Below are 21,652 nucleotides of genomic sequence, written 5' to 3'. Positions count from 1 at the left end.
GGCGACTGATTTTACTGCTTGTTGAGTTTTTAGCAAGTAATATGTATGGATTCGGGGTAGAGAAAGGGCTTTTTCTTTTCTTTTCTTTTTTTTTTTGGGATTAGAATAAGCCACTTAATTGAATAGGTACTACTTTATGTTTTGCTTTTCTCTAAGCTAAAAATTTGATAGGTAACTAATTTTTTATGCGAACTATTTGGTAAACTAAAGGGTGGTAAGATCTGATTTTAAGTCAGAAATATAAACACGGATATCCACCTAAAAATGTTTATTAACTCTTCTTTTTATCAACTAATTTTATTTTGGTTAGGGCTTGGGGGTTTTGTGGAGGCTAAAAATTGATAATATACAAGTAGTTCTATTAATAAATTTAAGGAATTGCTATACGAATTGAGTCTCATTCCTTTACTCCAGTAAGAATCAATCTATTATATTCAACTAAACCTAAAAGTACTAATATTTTTAAAATTATTTTTAAAAAAAATTACACCATTTGTCTCTCACATATTACTGATGTTAAATTTTAGTTCCTGAAAATTAAAATGAGTTATTTTGGTTCCTAACAAATAAAAAAAGACTCGCTTTTGATCTTTGGTCAACTTTTCGATGAAATTTTGACTGGGATTTTGGTCCCTTGTTTGTGGATTATTGGGTTCAAATTTCTCATGGGTCTTAATCTTTAGGATCCTTGGATGTAATTTCATTACAACTTTATTTGAGTCTTATGGAGAAAATAGAGTAGGAAATTTGAAGTTTGAATTTCTCTTTTGATCCTTTGATTTGTGTTTAGATGATGATTTTTATTTGATCTGAAGTTTGGGTCATGTTTGAAATGATCTGAAGACTCGATTGATGCCAAAATCATGTTGTAAATTTTGTCGAAATAGCTTTTTGACAAATTAGGTTGAAAAATCTACAAAACTAGGCTAGGAAGAAGATGGGATCCAACAAAATCTTGTCAAAATTCAATTGGAAAGTTGACTAGGGATAAAAAACAAGCACTTTATATTTGTTAAGAACTAAAATCACTCGTTTTTACTTTGAAGGACTAAAATTTCATATCAGCAGTATATGAGGGACAATTGGTGCAATTTTTTTGAATTATGTCTTATCCCTTCTTTTGATAAAATTATGTCTTAGCGTTACACCTTGAATTAACATGTTTTACTTGTAATATGCATGGTTATACAGCTAAGGAATTAAGAGTTCCCAAGAGCAAAATGTGCTGCTGTATCACAGATTGGTTGAAATCACTGATCGTGTTTGGCCTGTGATTTATTGCTACCCAGTCACTGTTTATTAAATCTGCTGTACTTGGATACATCACACACACACACAAAGCCACGAATTCTGGCCTGTTCAACAAGACTGAGTCGATCAAACGAAGCCATGAATTCTGGGCTGTTCAAGGATGCTGAATCGATCAAACCAAGATATTGCTAGGATGAAAAGATTTCCATCATAGGGTAGGGGAATGAACTGTAAGTGTCTTTTGAGTTTTCTCCCACATGAATTTAACAAAGGGCACCAAGGAGTTGTTATGAGAAGAATGGAACTAGGCAACCATTATATTAGCTTCCAGAAAAAATGGACTGATGGTATGTCTAATGCCAAGAACAGAGTATTCTCTTTAATCTCAGTAATGCAAGAAGTTCCATCATGCTTACATTATATTTGATTCTGATAGGAATTTTAGGTTATAACATTAACTAATTATCTAATGTAATTAATGGCCGAAACTGCTAAGAAAGGTACTAATGTTCCCAAAAAAGTCCCTTCAGCTGCTGAGCTTAACAAGCAACAGAAAACTTCTCATGAGCAACACAATGATCGTTACCAAATTCATTAAAAACAACTCTAAAACTTGCTTTCTTGCATCTTTCTATGTCAACGAATTTCATCTCTTCAACCTTTACAAAATCCTGTTCATCTTAATGTTTCTTTCCTTGTGCTAAGCTCACGCGCATCGGCCTTCCTTCCAATTCCTGAGAGATACAAAAGCATAAAAAAAAACTTAGTTTTCCCCAGTAATTCAGAAAACCAAAATTTTGATGCAAACTCGACCATGCATTAAAGAGTTTTACAGGTCTGCAATAGGTCTGCATCAGAATTTCCAAGGATGTAGGTTCCAAAGGGAGTAATCAAGAAGATCTAAAAGTTCAATACCACTCCATTGAGAGAATTCAGGGCTGCATCCATTTCAGCTCTTGTTTCATAGCATACAAAACCATAGCCTCTCGACCTTCCAGTGTCCCCATCATATAGTACCCTTGCCCCAACAACATTCCCATATTCTTGAAATGCCTCCGTCAAGCTTTCAGATGTAACTGACCAGGCCAGGTTGCCAACAAATAGTTTATGTTCCGTTTCTGGATATAATGGGTCCTTCGGTCTAGGCTTGTCTGAGAAATTTACCCTGAAGTTTCGACCACCATACTCCTGACACAATGAAGTGTTTTTAGCACACGTATACTTGAAGCAACATCTCATGGTGGGAAGTTAAAGAGGAACTGAAGACAATTCTGGAAAAAAGGGCAAGGACTAAATATATACATAGTATAATGTTTCTCCTTGCAGAGATAATATAGAAAGATGAACAGCTAAACAATAATCATCACGCCGACAGGGGTACTCTGTTTGTGAGAGAGAGAGATTACCCTTCCATCAAGATTTTGGATTACTACGTTGCAATCTTCGACTGTGCTCATTGTCACAAATGCAAATCCTCTACTTCTTCCTGTTTCCCTGTCGTATAGAACCTACAATCATGAAATTTGAGCTTATAGTTTGGCCCATGTTACAACTCCTCAGAAAGTCTCACATAATTGTTGATTTTCTATGCCATACAAGAAATTTATCTCACTATAGAATACTAAAAAATAGATATGCATCTTTAACAATGTATTATATTCAGCACATCTTGGTAGAGAAAAAGAGTCACCTGGGTTGAACTGCTCAAGATGGAACTTTGATAGCAAAGTTACATTCGTGATTTTCATGAGAAGTCAAAATGTGGTGCTTTTAAATTCCTATTTCAGCTTATTCGTTCTATTTCTTTAACAATCTTATTTCTAAGGCTTCTGGAAGCCAATTATATAATCAAATTTTTCCTAGATACGAAAGATTGGATGATCTTTGAAGTATTAGCAAGTCAAGTCAACAGTCTGCACCTGAATCAGATATGCCTGTACGAGTAGCCAACACTGAAGTATGGAATCATGTCTACCCAAGAAAAAAATTTCAGCACCAATTCCTCTCCTAAAAATTAAATTCTTTTTTCCAACATTGTTCGTCAAGAACGCAAAAAAATCAATCCAGGCAGTTTAACGAGGGAGAAAGATCGATATAGGAAAACTAAGACAATGGCAAGCTATTGAGGAAAAAAAAAAATGTTGGAGAGATACCTTGACCTTTAAACTCAATCTGTTACAACAGCTTCATTAGGCCTAGCATAAGGTAGAACAAAGCTTAAGATTGGGAAGGAAATTCAGTTCTGAAGGTGATATTTAGGTTTCCTTACCCGTTCCTGAAGTTCTAGAGTCCTATTCGATTAAATCACTCGATACAGGTCGTCCTATTATTTTGCCATTTTCTTACAAATGATGGATTGCCTGCAACTCTTCCATCTCCTCAAATCTTCACTAACAGCTAGAATCTTTCATTGCTGTACCACTTATACTGAATTATGTTTGTAACTAGTTATTCACTTAGTATTATTCTTATCTTGTACTCAATTAACAACTAAAAAGTACCACCATTATCAAAAATCATAAAGATCTTGAAATCAATCAGATTGAACCCATATTGAAAATGAAGCCTATTGTGATCCTAGCCTTAATCCAATACCAGTAAAGAGGTTCATATATAATGACCCCCGATGTTTAATGGAGATGAATCATCACAAATCAACCTAAATTATTAGTTGCATCCCATGTCAACAAGAAGAATCAAATTAATCTTGTGTATGTACTGCCAGCACAGGGACAAACTAAGCTGATTAGCTATCTATTTGTGCAATCATAGGTGGATAATATATACCTCAATCAGCTCTGGACTAGCATAGTCCTGTATGACCCCAGCAAGCTGTGCACTATCAACATTGTAAGGCAAATTTCCGAAATAAAGCTTGGTATTTACAGAAGAACTCTGAGCAACCTCCGCCTCACTTGACACTTCCTCTACTTCCTTCTCCTCCTGAATCACTTCCTCCACCTGCTCAGGGGCCGTTGCCTCTTCAGGAGCCAAGACAGCTGCCTCTTCTTGAGCTACTGCAGCTGCGATCCGTGAGGCCCTCCATTTGTTAGACAAGGGTCCGATCAAGATTGATGATTCAATCCCAAGAGAATGAGATATGGATGCTACTTGGAGCATTCTTGATGATACAACTTTAAGGGCAGGATCACAAGGCCAGTTTTTAAAGCGAATACAGTTAAGACTTTGCATGGATGCAGTAAAAGAAGAGGTTACAGCTGCAGCAGCTGTGGCAGCCATGCTTTTGCCTGAGAATTTCCAATGGGAAAGTTGTTGAGTACAAGTGTGATTTTCAGTTGAAAGAACGTTTATTTGTAAGATGGGATCAGGGATGAACAGAGTTGAGAGTGGAAGGGAAGTATGGGCTTCCCAGTTGGCTATGCTCTGAGTTGGGAGGATTCTGGCCAATTAGATTGGAGGAGATATATGGGGATAAGATTCCAGTCTTAGGTTCCAGGTAGAATTTAGGCTTCCACCTTTTGGTGCTTTTGGCACCGCTGGTGTTTTTTAAGCCACATACTTCTTTAAACTTTAGTGCTCTAAATTATAGGGAGTTTAGTTTGACATTCAGACGAGAAAAATTGCTGTAATGTTCTGAAAGTTTCTTGTATAACCTACTTAGATGTACTTAATTCATATTTAGGAAATGGATTTTTCTCATTAATTAATCTACTTAGCTATAAATAATTTGTCTTGTTAATACATGCTATAAATTATACTTTATTTGCCATGTGAATGTATACATTCACATCTATTGTACTTGTGCATTAAGACACTTTTTTCAACTTAATAAAAGAACTAACAAATAAGACCAGAAAAATTGCTATAATATTCTGAAAATTTCTTGAATAACCTACTTAACTATACTTAAATTGTCTTTAAGAAATGGATTTTTCTTACTTATTAACCTACTTAGCTATATATAATTTGTCTCGTAAGCATATACAAAATTACATTTAAGTTGTCACGTGAATGTACACATTCACATTTATTGCACATCTGCATTTAGACATTTTTTTCAACTTAACTTCATGTACGAAAAATTAACAATTGAGATATCGCACAACAAGTTGTTAGCTAATGATAAAAAGTTAACATCCAAAGATGTAACATTTCATAGCTTTTAGTTTTTTTTTTTTTTTTAACTTACATGTTTATTGCTCGCAAATTTAGGTTAGGATTACCCTTTTGTTGGAAAAGATTAAATCATTAGTCTATTATTTAGGAATATGGGTAGAAAAGACAAATCATTAGTCTATTATTTTCCATATTTAACAAGTCGAGAGTAATATAAAATACGCTTTCAGTAGCCAATACTAGAAACGTCACTATTGCACCCCGCCTTTAGGTTACCTTTAGTACGCAAGAATCCGGGTGTTTTCTGCTTCAGAGTTTGAACCGCTACTCAACAGTCATCTTTCTTGTTTTCACTTCAAGAAATGTTTGTGAACCAGTGATGGGCTATGTTTATCAACATTCGTCCCATTCAAGCTATCAAACTCATTCGAATTTTTTCTCTCAAATCCCTTACTATTGTCCGATGTATATCAGCCCTGCCCAACTTAAAACCCCTCAACTCAAAGCTTACGAACTTTATGAAAAATGGCCAAGTTGAAGAAGCCCAAAATCGGTTCGACGAAATGCCTCACAGAAACACAGTAACATGGAATGCAATGATCAGAGGGTACTTCCAAAATGGGAATGCTGATAAAGCTTTGCACTTGTATAGTCAGATGCCTGTTCGTGATATATTTTCACATAATACTGTGATCTCTGGGCTAATGCAGCGTGGGGATTTAAAGGGGGCTGAGGAGGTTTTTGAATGTATGGGTGATAGAGATGTTGTGACGTGGAATTCGATGATTTCTGGATATGTGAATAATGGGATGGTGGATACTGCACTTGGTGTGTTTAACGAGATGCCTGTGAAAGATGTGATTTCATGGAACTTAGTCATTGCTGGCTTAGTGAAGATCAAAATGTTGAATTTGGCTGAGCATTTGTTCAGGGAAATTGCCACTCCAGATGTTGCGTCATGGACAATTATGATAAAGGGGCTTCTAAGTGTGGGACGGATTGCTGAAGCGAGAGAGTATTTTGATGGTATGCCAATAAGGGATGTTCAAGCTTGGGAAACTATGATTGTTGGGTATTTGGAGAATGGATATGTTGAAATTGCAGAAGTTTTGTTTCAAAAGATGCCCAACAAGGATCAGAGTTCCTGGAATGAAGTTATTGGTGGGTTGGTGAGTGTTGGGCTGTTAACTGATGCTGTGAAGTTTTTTGGAGAGATGCCTCAGAAACATGGAAGACTGTTCAATCTAATCCTGTTGGGGTTCATTAGGAATGGATTGGTAAGAGAAGCTCACACTTTCGTAGAGAAATACTGCATTAGTGATGTAGTGTCATGGACAAATTTGATCATTGGATACTTTGAAGTAGGTGAGGTCAAGAGTGCAACTAAGCTATTTGAGTTGATGCCAAATCGTGATACCACGTCATGGAATGCTGCCATATTTGGGCTAGGAGAAAATGATCACATAGAAGAAGGTGTAAACCTATTTATTAAGATGAAAAAAGAAGATCTGACCCAGGATGAAGCTACATTTACAAGCATTTTTGTATTATGTTCTAATATGGCTTCTTTAAATCTTGGCATGCAAACTCATGCGCTTGTAATTAAGGCTGGATTAGATGATTTTACTTCAGTAGGTAATGCAATAATTAACATGTATTTTAGATGTGGAAACATAGGATCTGCATTTGGTCAATTCTCTATTATGTTGTGCCATGATGTCATTTCATGGAACTCTATAATCTGTGGATTAGCTCACCATGGAAATGGTGAATTAGCTTTGAAGATGTTTGAGAATATGAGATTGACAGATGTGAAGCCCAATGAAATAACCTTTGTTGGTGTACTGTCCGCCTGTAGTCATGCTGGACTTGTGGAAAGAGGTAAATGTTACTTTGATGCCTTGAAAAATGAATACTCTGTACCACCCACTGCTGAGCACTATACTTGTGTTGTTGATCTGTTGGGTAGATTTGGACTTATACATGAAGCAATGAGCATTTTGGATCAAATGAGAGGTGATGGCCTAGAAGTGCCTGCAAGTGTTTGGGGAGCCTTGCTTGGGGCCTGTAGAACGCATAAGAACTATGAGGTGGGTAAAATTGCTGGGGAGAGGATTTTGGAATTAGAGCCATCCAACTCTGGTATGTACATGATGCTAGCTGAAATTTTTCAAGCTAGTGGGCAAAGAGAAGAAGCTGAAAGGATGTGGATTAGAATGAAAGATGAGGGAGTAAAGAAGCAACCTGGATGTAGTTGGGTTGAATCAAACAACAGAAATCACATATTTCTGGCTGGAGATCGGACTCACCCTGATTTTTGTACTGTATCACATACACTGGAGTTGATGTACTGGGAAATGGATGGAGGAGTTCTTACAGCGGAGGCTTCCTCAGTTCAAGAAATTGAAGTCCATATACGTTTTCCATCAGCTCCATGTTCGGGTGAATTGCTGCCCTATTGTTAGTTACTTTACGGACTATTGATCGAGTACAGTGAAGTAGGGATGGTTGAAATTTGCTAGCGTTGCCTGTCAAAGATCTGTCAAAGGACCAGTTTCAGACACAAAAATCCAGCCACTTGTCGAAATGAGTAGATGTAATTGTCCATATTGGGAGGTCCACTGGTCTAAGAACAGGTCATAATACGCGGGTTAGTGTATAGTAGGCTTACTTTGGCCTGCGAGGACACCCTTTACTTACAAGTGACTAAACGATTGCTATGAATGGTAGGGAGGATATGAAGAGTTATTTCTAAGATGTAGAATACGGATTACGTTTTAAAGAAAGTATTCTATGTAAATACTACAAGTTCCAATGCAAAATATTCCATAATTCATATTTTACCCTATCTTTTGCTGGTGGTAAACAGTCTAACCACGGGCAAATTGTGTTCTTTTGGCGATTCCTGCACCACCATCAACTTCTACAGCCTCAATGCTCTTGATAGCATGCGCAGCAATTTTGGTATGATGTTGTCTGAATCAAGAACCAAATCCTTGAACATCCCTGATGGGGCAACGGGACATTGTACCCTTGAGTATATGTTGTAACTTGTAACACCCATTTTTGCACGGGAAGAATGGCAGAATTAAGATTACATCCTGTCTTAGTATTCAACAAGTAGAACTGAAATGTGATTGAGCTGCAAAATTAATGGAACTTACTAGGATATTGTTACACAGATCGGATTGGTGTATTCTTTTTGGTGGATATTGATTAGGACCTTACACTGCTATTAAATGAAAATCGTTCAAAAAGTCCCTTACATTTTGTAAAATGACTGTTTTGTCCTTCATTTTTAAAAGTGTAATTTTACGTCCCTTATAAATTCACATTGGTCAAATTTGGTTCTTACTTAAGTTTTCGACTAGTTTTTAGCCAGAATTCACCACGTGTCTTGCATGTGATCATTTTTTAAAGGCAAAATTGTCAAATCAAAATTTTCATAGTTAATGTATTAGTCTCTTACATTTCACAAAATAAATTATTTTGTCCCTCATATTTCACAAAATAAATTTTTTCATTTCTCACATTTCACAAAATGAATTTTTTCATCTCTCATTGACCATATGTACGAATAGTTTTTTTTTTAAATCCATGTATATATCTATTTGATTTCACTTGAACAGTACGAATAGCATGTAATATATCTCTATTTGATTTCACCTAAACAAACTAAGTGTAGTTGTACAAATGCTATTCAATAGATATTTACATGGATTTAAATCTAATAATTTTGTTTTAAATTCAGATATATATATATATATATGTATATTTGATTTCACCATGTGAATCTATTCAATATTTGTAACCTTTTCTATTTTGGTAATAATTCATTTATTGAGTTATGTAAGACCATCTAATTAATCGTTATTAATTCGAATTCTATAGTCATGCTAACAAATTGCAGTTTAAATCTAAAATTTTTACTCCCTACCTTTAAGGCCAACAATTAAATTTCTTGCCGTATGATTATCTTAAAATTTGAAAGTGTCAATTACTTACTTCTTTTTGTTATACTTTTCCTTTCTTTATTTTTTCTGTCCAAATTTAATTCGATATAAACACTTGATAGTGTTTAGAATTAAACGTTTTTTTTGTTTTCAATTTTTGAGTAAAAGGAATAAACATGAGTGAAAAATTAACAAATTTTTTAAAACCCCTGTATATATCTATTTTAATTTCACCTAAACAGTATGCTTAAACGAAATCAAATAGAGATATATTACATGCTATTCGTATTGTTTAGTTGAAATTAAATAGATATATACATTAGTTAAAAAAAAGTTATTGGTACACATGATCAATGAAGGATGAAAAAATTTATTATGTGAAATGTGAGGGACAAAAAAATTCATTTTGTGAAATGTGAGGAACTATGGATCGGATTACGTAAATTTTGATTTGACAATTTTGCCCTTAAAAAATGATCACATACAAGGCACGTGATGGATTCCAATTAAAAATTAGTCGGAAACCTAGATAGAGACCAAATTTGACCAATGTGAATTTATAAGGGACGTAAAAATACATTTTTAAAAGTGAAGAACAATAAAAGTCATAAAAGTCATTTTGCAAAATGTGAGAGATGTTTTGAATGATTTTTCTGGTATTAAATGTAGAGATTATAAATGAAATCTACATGTTTTCAAGGATATATTACAGTTCATCCTCTCTCCCCAAAACTACTATATATAGAGAAAGAAAAGGCAAAAGAAAAAGAAATAAATTCGGTAATATGGGAAAATCGCTTCAAACCAAATTAATTAAAGGTCTTTGATTTTGTGGCTCATTGATAGACTTTTGATTCAGAATAACTGCAGATAATTGAGTTTAAATGCTACATCCAGTAATCTGTAAACTCGTGAATTAAAAGATGCATCATATTTTAATGTGACCACTTTTTTTTAAAATGAAAAAAATATATATTTTCAAACTTGAATGACTTTTATGCAATTTTCTCTGGTTACCCGGTTCAGCATATTGGACTCGGGCATGAATTTGATTGGTTCGAACTTGGAACCCGAATCCGACAGTTTTTCAAGTACCGTAAAACGGATAATCCTCTGGTTCCTCTCCATCCCCCTGCTCCCAGGAAACTACTAGCCTTTCTTCTTTCTCCAGCTCCCGCCTTCTCCATATTCCTTTTTTTCTTTCTTTTTTTTTTAAGAGTTCCCAATTTTCACAACAGAATTTTCAATTGAAAAGTACATATGTCACCTTAGTTGATTATTCCTTCCAGCTGCCACAAAAGCTCAGCCTGAAAAACAGTTGGCCGGTGGTTCCAAGCCCGTCGGAGAGACTACGCCGGTGACCTATCAGTGAGACCCATCTCCTTCTTTGTTCTCAAATATAATTCTTTGCAGTTTTTCGAGTGAAGCTGTGAAGGTCTGGCCTTTTTCTTCTGTTTTTCTTAGGTTCAGTTTTATGCTTTTTCTTAAATGATACTTGCCAAGTTGAAAATGTGTAAACATTTCCAGGTTGAGTTTCTGCATATAGGTTAAGTTCTATGTTCTAATATTGAATTAATTTTGGCTAAGTATGTGCTAAGTGTGAATATTGGATCAAGAAATCTTTAATTTTACCTTTCATGTGTCATACATAGTCATTATCAATGTTTAATGTATCTGGATGTTACATAGAAGCAAAGTTTGTAGAAAAACTAAGAATGAAATATAAAAAAGATGGCTTTTCTATTGTAGTAAATGTTATCCAAAATGTGAAACTGGAGAAGCAAATATTCAGGATAGGAAAGAAGTTGGGATTAAGAAGAAAAGAATTTTATCTTTAGATGAAGTCGAATGGCAGGCCTTTTAGATTGAGTTATAAAGAAAATTTGGTTTGAGCTGTAATAATAAGCAAAAGAACCAATGAATCTTCTTGAAGGATTGTAATTGGTCATGAGATGAGCTATTTCAGTTCAGGGACGAGAAATGACAGAGGCATCATGAAGCACTTATAGTTCTACCATATTTGGTTTTTTGCAAATGAGACATAGAAAGCAGGAAGCAGAGGAACTGTCTGTAACGTGCATGTTGCTCTTTTTCCTATCTGGTAGTTTTTCTCTTTTTCATTGTTCATGATTTTTTTTTTGCAAGTGTAACTTGCCGTGCGCTTGTGATGCAGGTTTACAAGAATTAATGAGAGTACTGCACACTGAGGTTCTATGCTGGTAACTCGAGAAGATGGCAAATCAAGGTCATACCATATTCCTTGAGGACTGGTTATATCAGAACAGTGGTATTGGTGACACTATAAGTTCCAGAAAGTCTTCTTCCTTATCTGCCCAAGCCATCATCCAAGCTTGGACTGATCTTAGGGACTCACTTCAATCACAGTCTTTTGAACCTCATCATCTGCAATCTTTGAAAATCCTCTGTGGCTCTCAGAATGTCCTTTATGTTGCAGATCCTCAGGCAAAGCTTCTACTTTCAATTCTATCCTTACCTAATGTCTCTCTTCCACCTGAGTCGTATCCTCTCTTTCTTAGGCTACTGTATATATGGGTCAGGAAATCTTCCAAACAGTCTTTGATTATGATTGACTCAACGGTTGAGGTTCTGTCAGACATTTTCTCTGAGAAATTCTACATCAACAAAAGCTCAAGTTTCTTTTCTGAAGGTGTTCTCCTTTTGGGAGCTATTTCTTTTGTACCTTCTGTATCTGAAAAATCCAAAACATTCTGCTTGGAGTTGCTCTGCAAGCTAGTGGAACAGGAATATCAAATGATTGGTGTATTGGAAGGAGTTCTACCCAATGTTTTAGGGGGAATTGGTTATGCTTTATCTTCTTCTGTGAATGCCTATTTTGTTTCAATTTTAGACTTCCTTTTTGAGATATGGGAGAAACAGGATGGTCCATCTGCTAGTGTTCCTTATGGGCTCATGATACTGCATATGGTTGAGTGGGTTCTATCTAATTGCATAAACTCGCATTCCACAGACAAAGCAGATCTTTTTAGGAGGGTGATGTTGGTAAATAGGAAGCCCTCTTATTCTTCATTTGCCTTGGTCATGGCTGCAGCTGGTGTTCTGAAGGTTCTCAATAGATCTGGATCAAATGATTTTATGCCTTTAAAAGTTTCTGCGGAGGAGCTGATTGGAACAGTGGCAACAGACCTTGTAGCTAGAACTGGAGGTGTTAATGCTTCTGGCACTGAACTTAGAGACAGTGTTCTCCTACAATGTATATCCCTAGGTGCAGCTCGTAGTGGCTCCATTTCCTATTCTGCTTCTCTTCTTTTATGCCTTGCTTTAGCATTATTAGGTGAGATTTTCCCTTTGGTGCGCATGTACCAGAAGATGCTTGATTTGTCTGTTGGCAGTTTCGAAGGACTTTTGGTTAATGAGGTTAAAGAGCATCTAGCCAGTACTAGTTTTAGGGAAGCAGGGGCTATAACTGGGGCATTTTGCAATCAGTATGTCTCAGCTGATGAAGAAACCAAGAACAGTATTGAAAATCTTATCTGGGAGCACTGTCAGGAGATCTACTTGCAGCATCAACACGTTGCTTTTGTATATCAAGGTGGCAAGAGTGGGCTCCTTGGAGATTTGGAGAAAATTGCTGAATCTGCTTTCCTTATGGTTGTGCTTTTTGCACTGGCAGTCACAAAGTATAGGTTAGGCCCTAATAGTAGCCAAGATACTCGCTTGACGCTTTCAGTTAGGATATTGGTTTCTTTTTCTTGCATGGAATATTTCCGAAGGATGCGTTTGCCTGAGTATATGGATACAATAAGAGCAGCTGTAGTAAGTGTTCAGGAGAATGAATCAGCTTGCGTCTCATTTGTAAAATCCATGCCATCTTATAGCGATTTGACTAGTAAACATGGTACTTACTATATTTTTTTTATGCCTCTTTATCAGCTATCAATTTGTGTGTGGGCTTCCTGACTATATTGGTTTTGTCTAGCAGGTTTTTCCAACTTGCAGAAAATGGAGTATCTATGGTCCAATGACGATGTACAGACAGCTCGGATCTTATTTTACTTGCGGGTTATCCCGACTTGCATTGAGCATTTACCGACCTCTTTATTTAGGAAGGTGGTGGCTCCAACTATGTTTCTGTATCCTATAATATGTAAAATGTCGTAATTTCCAAAATATGGGTTGCTCTTCCATTCGCTGATTTTGGTGAATGCGTGATTCCTGAATTCATGTTGAATTAGATATATGGGACATCAAAATGGAAAAGTGGCTAGAGCTTCACATTCAATGTTTGTGGCATTCATTTCATCCGGCAAGGATCCTAACCAGGAAGAAAGAGCTTCATTGAAGGAGCAACTTGTCTTCTACTACATGCAGAGATCTTTAGAGGTGTTCAAAGATTTGTTGTCTATATAAATGTTTATATTTTTTGTATGTCACATTTGGCCTGTAAAAACACTTCCAAGTTGCTTATGGAGGTTTAATTGGGAATGTAGGGGTATCCAGGGATCACCCCTTTTGAAGGAATGGCTTCTGGAGTTGCTGCAATTGCTCGACATCTTCCTGCTGGTAGCCCATCAATCTTTTACTGCATTCATGTTCTCGTTGAAAAAGCTAGTAGTATGTGTGGTGCAGTCAACAGTGAGGACACTGAGTTGCAGAAGATTAGGGAAGGAGAGTGGGAACTGTGTCAGAAAATGGTAGAGTTGCTTTTACGGCTGCTTTCTTTGGTCGACATACAGGTATTGCATTAACTATCCCTCTATCTTGTATTTACATGCTTCTATTGGCCTTTCTGTTCTCTAAGTAGCAGCTTCGAGACTTGGCCAACTGTTTTTTTTGCCTCGTCAAATTTTGGAAAGGGCTTGCTGTCTTTTGTCCAGATTATACTCCACATGACTAATTAGATTAATCAAAGTCAGTAATCTGCTGCAGGTTCTACCGACTTTAATGAAGCTGTTGGCACAGCTGATTGTCCGACTACCTAAAGATGAACAAAATGTGGTCCTCGACGAGTTATTTCAACATGTTGCAGAATCTGATGATGTTACTCGGAAACCAACATTGGTTTCATGGCTACAGTCACTGTCTTATCTATGTTCTCAGGATACTGGTGAAAGAGGAACAGATATTAAATCTGCCGAAAATGCTGCTCCTTTGAACATGGCCACTTTGAATCTGAATGGAATCAGTTCACGACTTTAATTATTGTTCTTTGTCCTCCCCCCTCCCCTCTTCTCTCCTCCTCCCTCCCTCCCTCCCTTCCCTGCAAGCAAGCAATTAGTGGTACCGGAGAAATGGGGCAAGGAGATTTAAACCCCTTCCCTGTTCGTGTAGCAGAGACTTGAATGGAGGCTGCCGGGCAAGCCTAGTAATATATTATCGGATAAGAGCTTTGCTTATAAGAATAGGTCTAATGGGCTTTCCCATGCACTGTATTTTCTGTTGTGTAAATTCAAGAAATATTACAGTAATGAAAGTTTTCAACTTAAGATAACAGTACGACTCCTGTTGAACTCATTATTCTTAGCATACCGTGATAGAATATGTTTTCTTTTTCTACACAATCAAAGTCATCCAAAAAATAATCCAAGCCAAACAGTCATGAAAAGAGGAATTAGAATCTCTCTCTTTTGTTACATGGAATGCTGCTAATTGAAATCATCACAGAGAAGAAGAAAAACAGGGCAATTATAGCATCTGTTGCCGTGGCCCTTCTAAGTTCTAACACGTACTCCTTGTTGAAGCCTGTCATGAGCATTTCCTTCATGGCTCTCCCTCTAGATGCTTATTGTACCTGTTCTTCATTTCTTGCTGCAAGCTTGATTTTCTTAGCTTTCATCACTATTCGATTCACTTGAACGTGAGTGTTCATCAACGGCTTCAACATCCCAATCGCCCAAGGCATCTCTCAGCTATTTTAGATAGATCCTCTTCCATCAGAGCATTGAATTTTGTGCAGAACAAGACTGGAGTAAATTCTGATTAGGATTGATTATTCAAACAAGTATGAAACAGATAAAAAAAAAAAGAAAGGTTTAAAAGGCAAAATAATATGCATACAAAATGGCCAAGGGAGTATACAGTGAGAGTAAAGCAAAAATATTCAATTTTTCTTCCGCTCAAATTAGTTAGTCTCATAAAATTCAAGTGTAGATTCTGAAAGAATAGATAATTAGACAGACAATTTCGATAGAATAGCCGTGTTTAATGGCTAGGATCTAGGGATAATGAAGGTGAAAATGGAGGCGAAAAGCATGCTTAAAAAATGATTGTTCATAGTGCTACTAGACAATATACCATATCATGTTTAATAATTGTTGGAATGGTCTGTATAGCGATTATAGAAAATTTTCACAATTTGTAAACCAAATAAATGGAATCAATTTTTTGTTTAGAGGAGCCAGTAACTTCATATTGGAACCAGATGCAGGAAAAAGAGACATTAGAATGGTAAACAGAAAACTAAGAAGAGAAAAATTTGAAGGGATAAGGAATAGAAATCAGGGTACCTGATTTTTGGATCTGGAATCACAATTACATACATCGTGTGATGATGGATGGCTCAGCGGATCACAACTGAAGGCACATGGCGTATTTTATTGTAATCTGGTGCTTGTTCACCATTGACTGTTTGAACTCTTTCTAAAAATTCTTCAGGCATCCCAAAAAAACATATTCGTTCTAGGGTAGTTATTGATCTCAATCCATTTGGAACCATTTCCAACTTTTCGCAATACGAAATTAATAAACTGGAGAGTTTAGGCATGGCCCCTTCATGCACTTTCCACCTTTCTAAGTTATACAAACAAATGAGTTCAAGAACTTCGAGTTGTGGAAATCCCAATGCATGGCAAGTCATTTCTGTCCCCACAAAAGAGTGTTCATGCAAATGTAGTCTTCGCAAGTTGGGAAGTTTCTCAAGTGTTGCCATTGGATCCTCCTCAATGTCAGAGAAACGAAGCGTTAATTCAGTAAGGCCTGGGCGAGGGGACGATTGGTGTGGGCGGTAAATTGGTAATTGCTTGCATAAAGAAGCACCGACAATCTGCAATTCGTGAATGTTCTTACAAAACAGCATCTGCTCAAGAACAGCCAAACCCTTGTTAGAATTGGAGTTGATACAATCCCAGACTTCAAGTGAGGTCATCCGTAAATAGTTCAAGTTTGTTATATGGTTAATAATTTCCTCCAGGTCTCCAAGATTCTCAATCACCATAGCTTTCAAAGCTCTGAGATTGGTCAATCTGGATAAATTAGGATGAAAATATAGTGTGCTATCAAATGATTCAAGTATCTCCAACTGCTTGCTCAATCCATCTAGCCGCTGTTTACCACTGCAGCATGGAAGATAGAGATGCCTTAGACGTCCCAACTTCGATAGCACATTCGGTAATCTAGAACAATAGCTACCACGTAAATCAAGGGTTTCCAAGTACTTCAAATTACCCAAGCAAGATGGCAACTTCAAACCATGACAATCTCTCAATCTCAGGCATCTCAAGTGGATAAGATTACCTATACATTCCAGAGGTGACCTTGAATAACAGCTTCGGGAGGCCAGACTGGAGTTTTCAATTGCCAAAACTCTAAGCATCTTGAGATTGTTCACTTCAGACATTATTTTCCTCCCTAGACGTCTACCGTAGTTGTCACCGCTACAGTCCAATGGTTCATACATATAGGAGTGAAGATGCTTTGTCTGCTCTTTTCGCAGGGGAACATAATTGTGCTGAAAATCCACTGCACACAAACGAAGGACAAATCCAAAATATTCTTCTTCTATCGCATGAGATATGTCTACTGAGGTAACAAAAATATCTTGATCATGTCGAGAATCAACTACCTTATACAAATTTTGCTCTTCTGCCTTAAGCAAGCATAAATCTCTCATGAGATCATGAATCCGACATGACTTAAACCTTGTAACTGCAGGCTTTCCCTCCTCATGTAATTTAACCTGAACCATGCACCTTTTTGCTAATTCTTCCAAGTAACGCTCAGCAACATCCATCATTGTTTCTTGTCCAATTCTATCATTCTCAAGTATCATACCTTCTGCCATCCATAGTTGATATAACCACTCTGCTTCAATATTAGAATCTTCCTTGAATTTTCCCAAGTAAAGGAAACATGGTTTTAGCTGATAAGGCAGGTCATAATAGCTGAAAGCTAAAATTTTTGGCACTTCTCCTACTTTGCCAAAGTTTTCTCCCCTTTCTAAATAGGATTTGATATTGTCATGCACAACTCTCCATTCGCTTAGACTCTTTTTAGTTTTAAGAATTCCACCTAGAACAACCACAGCCAAAGGAAGACCCCCACAGTGTTTCAACATTTTCTTCCCTAACTCTTCTATCTTGTCCAAATCTTCGCACCCTGTGAATTTTGGGAAAAACTAGTTTAATATCAAAGACCCATGTATCAAATTCTTAATTAATTACAACTAAATTGCATGGTTGAAAACAGATCATCCATAACAAGAATGTCATCAAGGTTATCATTTAACAACTATATGAAAATCTTCTGTGGGACTGTGAACAAGTTGCCATTTCAGACACTTGAGACCTGTCAATAAAACTAATAAAAGCCATCTGAAAAGACATTTTACACTGTTATTGATGGTTAACTTTTTCAAAGCCTATAAAATATTTTTCTGCCTAAAGTTCCCAAGGCTTTCTGCAAGCCAATCATATTCTAGAACTTGTACAATTTATGAATGTAGGCAGGACCATTTACTATAGTCTTCGTATCAATTTTATTGAAGCTTTTTATACAAATATTTGATTCGTATCATCCACTAATGTTGTTTGACAGTGGGAGATAATGAAAGGAAAAAAATGAAGTCATTATTGAGAACGATTTCAGAAGAAACTAGCAAGGATTTTGACATAAAAATGAAACACTTAGTGCATAAGCTGTATAAGGCCGGAGTTAAGGGGGAAAAGAAGTACCTTGGCTACTTTTTCCTATTAATGACTTCTTTTGGAGCAACTCCCAGCTTTTTTCTTCATTTAGAAACGGAGGTTGATGGTGGTAACCATTTGGACCAACATATGATGCGACTTCCCTATTACGAGTTGTGAGCAATATTTTGCTTCCTTCCTCGGTTATTGGAAGTGCATATTTTATGCAATTCCAAGCATCCGGTGACCAAATGTCATCAAGAACGATCAAGCATCTCCTATCCTGCAACACTTGGTGAAGTCTCTTTGCTAGCTCCCCCTCTGTGCTATGCATAACATCCGATCTTTGCTCGGGGGAAAGCTTAACAAGCATCCCTTGCAAGAGATCTTTTGTTTGCCATTGTTGTGACACACAAACCCAAGCAAAACCAGCAAATTGTTTCTTCAACTTTGGATGATGATATACCCTTTTAGCAAGAGTAGTTTTGCCCAAACCTCCCATCCCATAAATTGAAACGACGCTATGATGGCCTGCTTCATTTCCATTCAACAAATATTTCACCAACATCTCCACATCCCTCTCTATTCCAACTATATCCTCCTCAACCACAAACGAAAACGTCCTCCTTAACTGTTGTTCCATGACCATAGAACTTGAGCCTTCTTCTTCTATTACGGCTCTCACGCCATATTCGCTAAAATTCTTAGTGAGATTAGATATCCTCGTTCTCAGACTCTGGATCTCTGAGCTTAACTTGTGTTTGGCATAACCTTGCTTGAAGACGCCAACATGCCTCTTAAGGGTGTGCCAAAAACCTTGCTTTCTTTGAATTGAAACCCTCAAAGCATAATCTTCAACCAAATCATTTGCTTCGCAAGCAATCGCTCTGAATTCCGAAATCCACAGTTGGACACATTCCCTGTCACTCTGCTTTGCTGCTACATGTTTCAAGAACCACTGCATCCGTTTCAAATCCTCATGTAGCAGCTTAACTTGATCAGTCACCCCGCGCAAAAAATTCCCTTCATCAATCAGCAATTTGCCTATACTTTTCACAGAAGATAATAAGATTGCTTCTGTCATTTGGGTTATGATGATTGATTGATTGATTCAGGTGTGGTATATGGAACTGAAGAGCCAAGGAAATAAAGGTTATAGGTTCTACCAAGAAGCGTTTCTGCCTTGCATCTGCACTAATTTATCAACTCCTACACTTGAAAAAAAGGTCGAAGACATTATTGCCATACTGACTCAGAAGATTTTCCCATGCCTTATAGTGTGTAAGAATCTACATAGCCGCGTATGACGTTTGATCTAAAGGGCATCTCTTGTCTGTCATGGAATTTTCCAAAGGTAAAGTAGCTTCTGCTTTGCATCCGGTTCTGATTTACAGGTCATCTCTTGTCCTGTCTATCATGGAATTTTCCGGACCACTCATTCCCACCTCTCTTATCCGTTCTTTTTTTTTTTTCCTGTAAAGTCTATTAATGGTTATTTTCTAAAAAAAAATTCGGTAATTGAAATTTTGCATCTGGTTACCAAACTATAAAATAATGCCACGTTCTTCCATCTATTTCACTTGCTCTCTAGTATTTTCACCAATTGGTTTAGTCAATTGAGCTCCACTATCCAAACAAAGGGCAGACTCGTTTATTTCACACAAATAATTTTAATAACAAAATTTATCAACTAATTATCTACTTTAAGGTATACTTACTGGTTTACGTTGAAAGATATGACCAACCTCAAATTTAAAACTAAAACTCACCAAGTTAAGACTTACAACAGTCCCTTTGTGAGAATGCCTACAAAGAATTTACTTTTAGATCTTCATGAAATTTCTGTCCAATGGTACAAGGGATGCAACCTTTCGCCAAGAGTCAAAAGTTAGTTTCATTTGTTCTTTTTTCGATACGATAGATCTACATTTATTCTATATTATGAGAAGGAATCTGAACAGATTAATGAGAAATCAAAAGGGACTAAATTACCTACTGACCCAAACGAATGTACTACGCACTCGTCTGGAAGCCATTTAAAATGGCTTGCCACATTTTGTGACCAAATTGTGAAAGATAATATTTGATCCCTGGCCTCCCACCCACCAATTTTGGTGGTGGCCACTGAGTTAAGCTCACTGTTTATCGAAAGTTAATTTCATCATTTCCTCGACTTTTCTTCTTGACAGACTACTGGGAAAAGTTGCAATTGTTGACAGCCTATCGGGAAATGCTATGCAATTGAGAGGTGTGAATCCGTGAAATTTGTTAGAAATTTTGTGGAATTTAGCAGTGAACATTACACGGCGGAAATTTAGGATTGACATGAGTACATGACTGAATCGTTGTCGGATTGGACGAATGTTTAGCACACCTGTTAGATGTTAGAAGAAAGCCACATATTAAATCGGAGGTAAGGTTCGAATCTTTAATCTCTCGTCCCACAAAAACACTTGAGGTCTCTATGGTAGCCAAACTAACGCCTAACAGGGCATTGGGGAATTTAGCGCTGAGGTACTGGGACTTGAGAGTATACCTTTGTAGTGAAACAGCGAATTAGAAAACCAGTAGAAACCGGCAGATGCATTTCTTCCTTCTTCCGTTCTTCAGCCAAAAAAAAAAAAAAAAGAGCTTGAAATTTCGTGCTATTGTTGATAGTTTTGATTTCTATTTTTGCTACATTGTTTTTGTGCCAGGCAGCCAAGTTGAGCATGATTGATCCAAGTAGCTTTTGTAGTGAAGGTCCAAAAGGATTAGAATAATATATTTTGCTTCAAAAACAAATTGAAACTTGCTATCTCATTAAGATTTTATTAGGACATCATGTGTATTCAAAAATGTTGTCAAAATACTAAACGAGAACAAATTCATGCAAATAAATAGGAGTGGCAACGGGACAGTTACCCGCTAGGGGAGTAATGGGACAGGGCGGGGGGGGGGGGGGGGAATTTTTCTCCCCCTATTTTAAATGAGACTGGGGCAGGGAACAACACCCCCACCCCGACCACCGGTTCAATTTATTAATATAAATAAATGTAATATATTATATAATCTAATAATAATAAATTTGGAATATTTAGCAACTAAACATTACCCTTATTCTGTTTCTATTCAAATTTCTAGTTGATATTTGGTACAAACATGTTACGCGTTCTATAAGTATTCTCAAATGTTATCTATACAATCCAATTGAGTTTCTTAATTTTCTTGGTGTTTTATTTCAACACTTTTCTTGTTTCATTTTTCTTTTTTCACTTTTTTCTACTCCGCATTTTATTTTATTCTTTAAATTTAGCTTTGATCTATTAAATAAAAGTTTCCAAAAAAAAAATCAAATTATTACCCGCAGGAAAAGTGGAGCGAGGCGGGGCGGGGATGGGGTGATCGGAGGTGGGGGACGAGGCAGGGGCGGGGGGAGTTTTTTGGCAGCAGGACGGGGGAGAGATCCCCCGGCCCATACCCGCCCGCCATGCCTGAAATTAAATGACAAAA

The 21,652-nt window shown here is 36.8% G+C and overlaps 4 protein-coding genes across 7 annotated transcripts; 2 read left to right on the top strand and 2 right to left on the bottom strand.

The window, feature by feature from the left end:
* Positions 1–1,690: 1,690 nt before the first annotated feature.
* LOC113736226 (28 kDa ribonucleoprotein, chloroplastic-like) lies at positions 1,691–4,685 on the bottom strand. The gene is made up of 4 exons (XM_027263101.2): positions 4,039–4,685; positions 2,658–2,759; positions 2,167–2,439; positions 1,691–1,985 (listed from the first exon to the last, which is right to left on the bottom strand). The coding sequence occupies exons 1-4, from the start codon at positions 4,489–4,491 to the stop codon at positions 1,932–1,934; spliced, it is 882 nt and encodes a 293-aa protein (XP_027118902.1). The 5' UTR covers positions 4,492–4,685; the 3' UTR covers positions 1,691–1,931.
* An 862-nt stretch (positions 4,686–5,547) lies between these two features.
* Positions 5,548–8,430, top strand: LOC113737950 (uncharacterized). The gene has a single exon (XM_027265085.2). The coding sequence runs from the start codon at positions 5,715–5,717 to the stop codon at positions 7,791–7,793; it is 2,079 nt and encodes a 692-aa protein (XP_027120886.2). The 5' UTR covers positions 5,548–5,714; the 3' UTR covers positions 7,794–8,430.
* Positions 8,431–10,381: 1,951 nt separating this feature from the next.
* LOC113736225 (uncharacterized) lies at positions 10,382–14,751 on the top strand. Of its 3 annotated transcripts, none has more exons than XM_027263099.2 (6): positions 10,382–10,716; positions 11,455–13,158; positions 13,240–13,393; positions 13,496–13,643; positions 13,751–13,996; positions 14,190–14,751. In XM_027263099.2, exons 2-6 carry the CDS (start codon positions 11,514–11,516, stop codon positions 14,457–14,459), a joined length of 2,463 nt encoding a protein of 820 aa, XP_027118900.2. In that variant the 5' UTR covers positions 10,382–10,716; positions 11,455–11,513; the 3' UTR covers positions 14,460–14,751. The 3 variants fall into 3 exon arrangements, with proteins under 3 accessions (XP_027118900.2, XP_027118899.2, XP_027118901.2); XM_027263098.2 differs by having other exon boundaries at positions 10,383–10,649; XM_027263100.2 differs by having other exon boundaries at positions 10,384–10,649; positions 13,243–13,393.
* A 9-nt stretch (positions 14,752–14,760) lies between these two features.
* On the bottom strand, positions 14,761–19,574 carry LOC113736224 (putative disease resistance protein At1g50180). 2 transcript variants are annotated; one of them, XM_027263097.2, is made up of 3 exons: positions 18,209–19,574; positions 15,767–17,633; positions 14,761–15,235 (listed from the first exon to the last, which is right to left on the bottom strand). In XM_027263097.2, the coding sequence occupies exons 1-2, from the start codon at positions 19,242–19,244 to the stop codon at positions 15,820–15,822; spliced, it is 2,850 nt and encodes a 949-aa protein (XP_027118898.1). In that variant the 5' UTR covers positions 19,245–19,574; the 3' UTR covers positions 14,761–15,235; positions 15,767–15,819. The 2 variants fall into 2 exon arrangements, with proteins under 2 accessions (XP_027118898.1, XP_027118897.1); XM_027263096.2 differs by having other exon boundaries at positions 14,761–15,223; positions 18,209–19,573.
* Positions 19,575–21,652: the final 2,078 nt, after the last annotated feature.

The sequence above is a fragment of the Coffea arabica genome, chromosome 3e (assembly GCF_036785885.1).
Source record: "Coffea arabica cultivar ET-39 chromosome 3e, Coffea Arabica ET-39 HiFi, whole genome shotgun sequence".
NCBI classification, from domain to species: domain Eukaryota; kingdom Viridiplantae; phylum Streptophyta; class Magnoliopsida; order Gentianales; family Rubiaceae; genus Coffea; species Coffea arabica.
The sequence above is the reverse complement of the archived record's forward strand: the minus strand, read 5'-3'. Positions and strand labels throughout refer to the sequence as shown.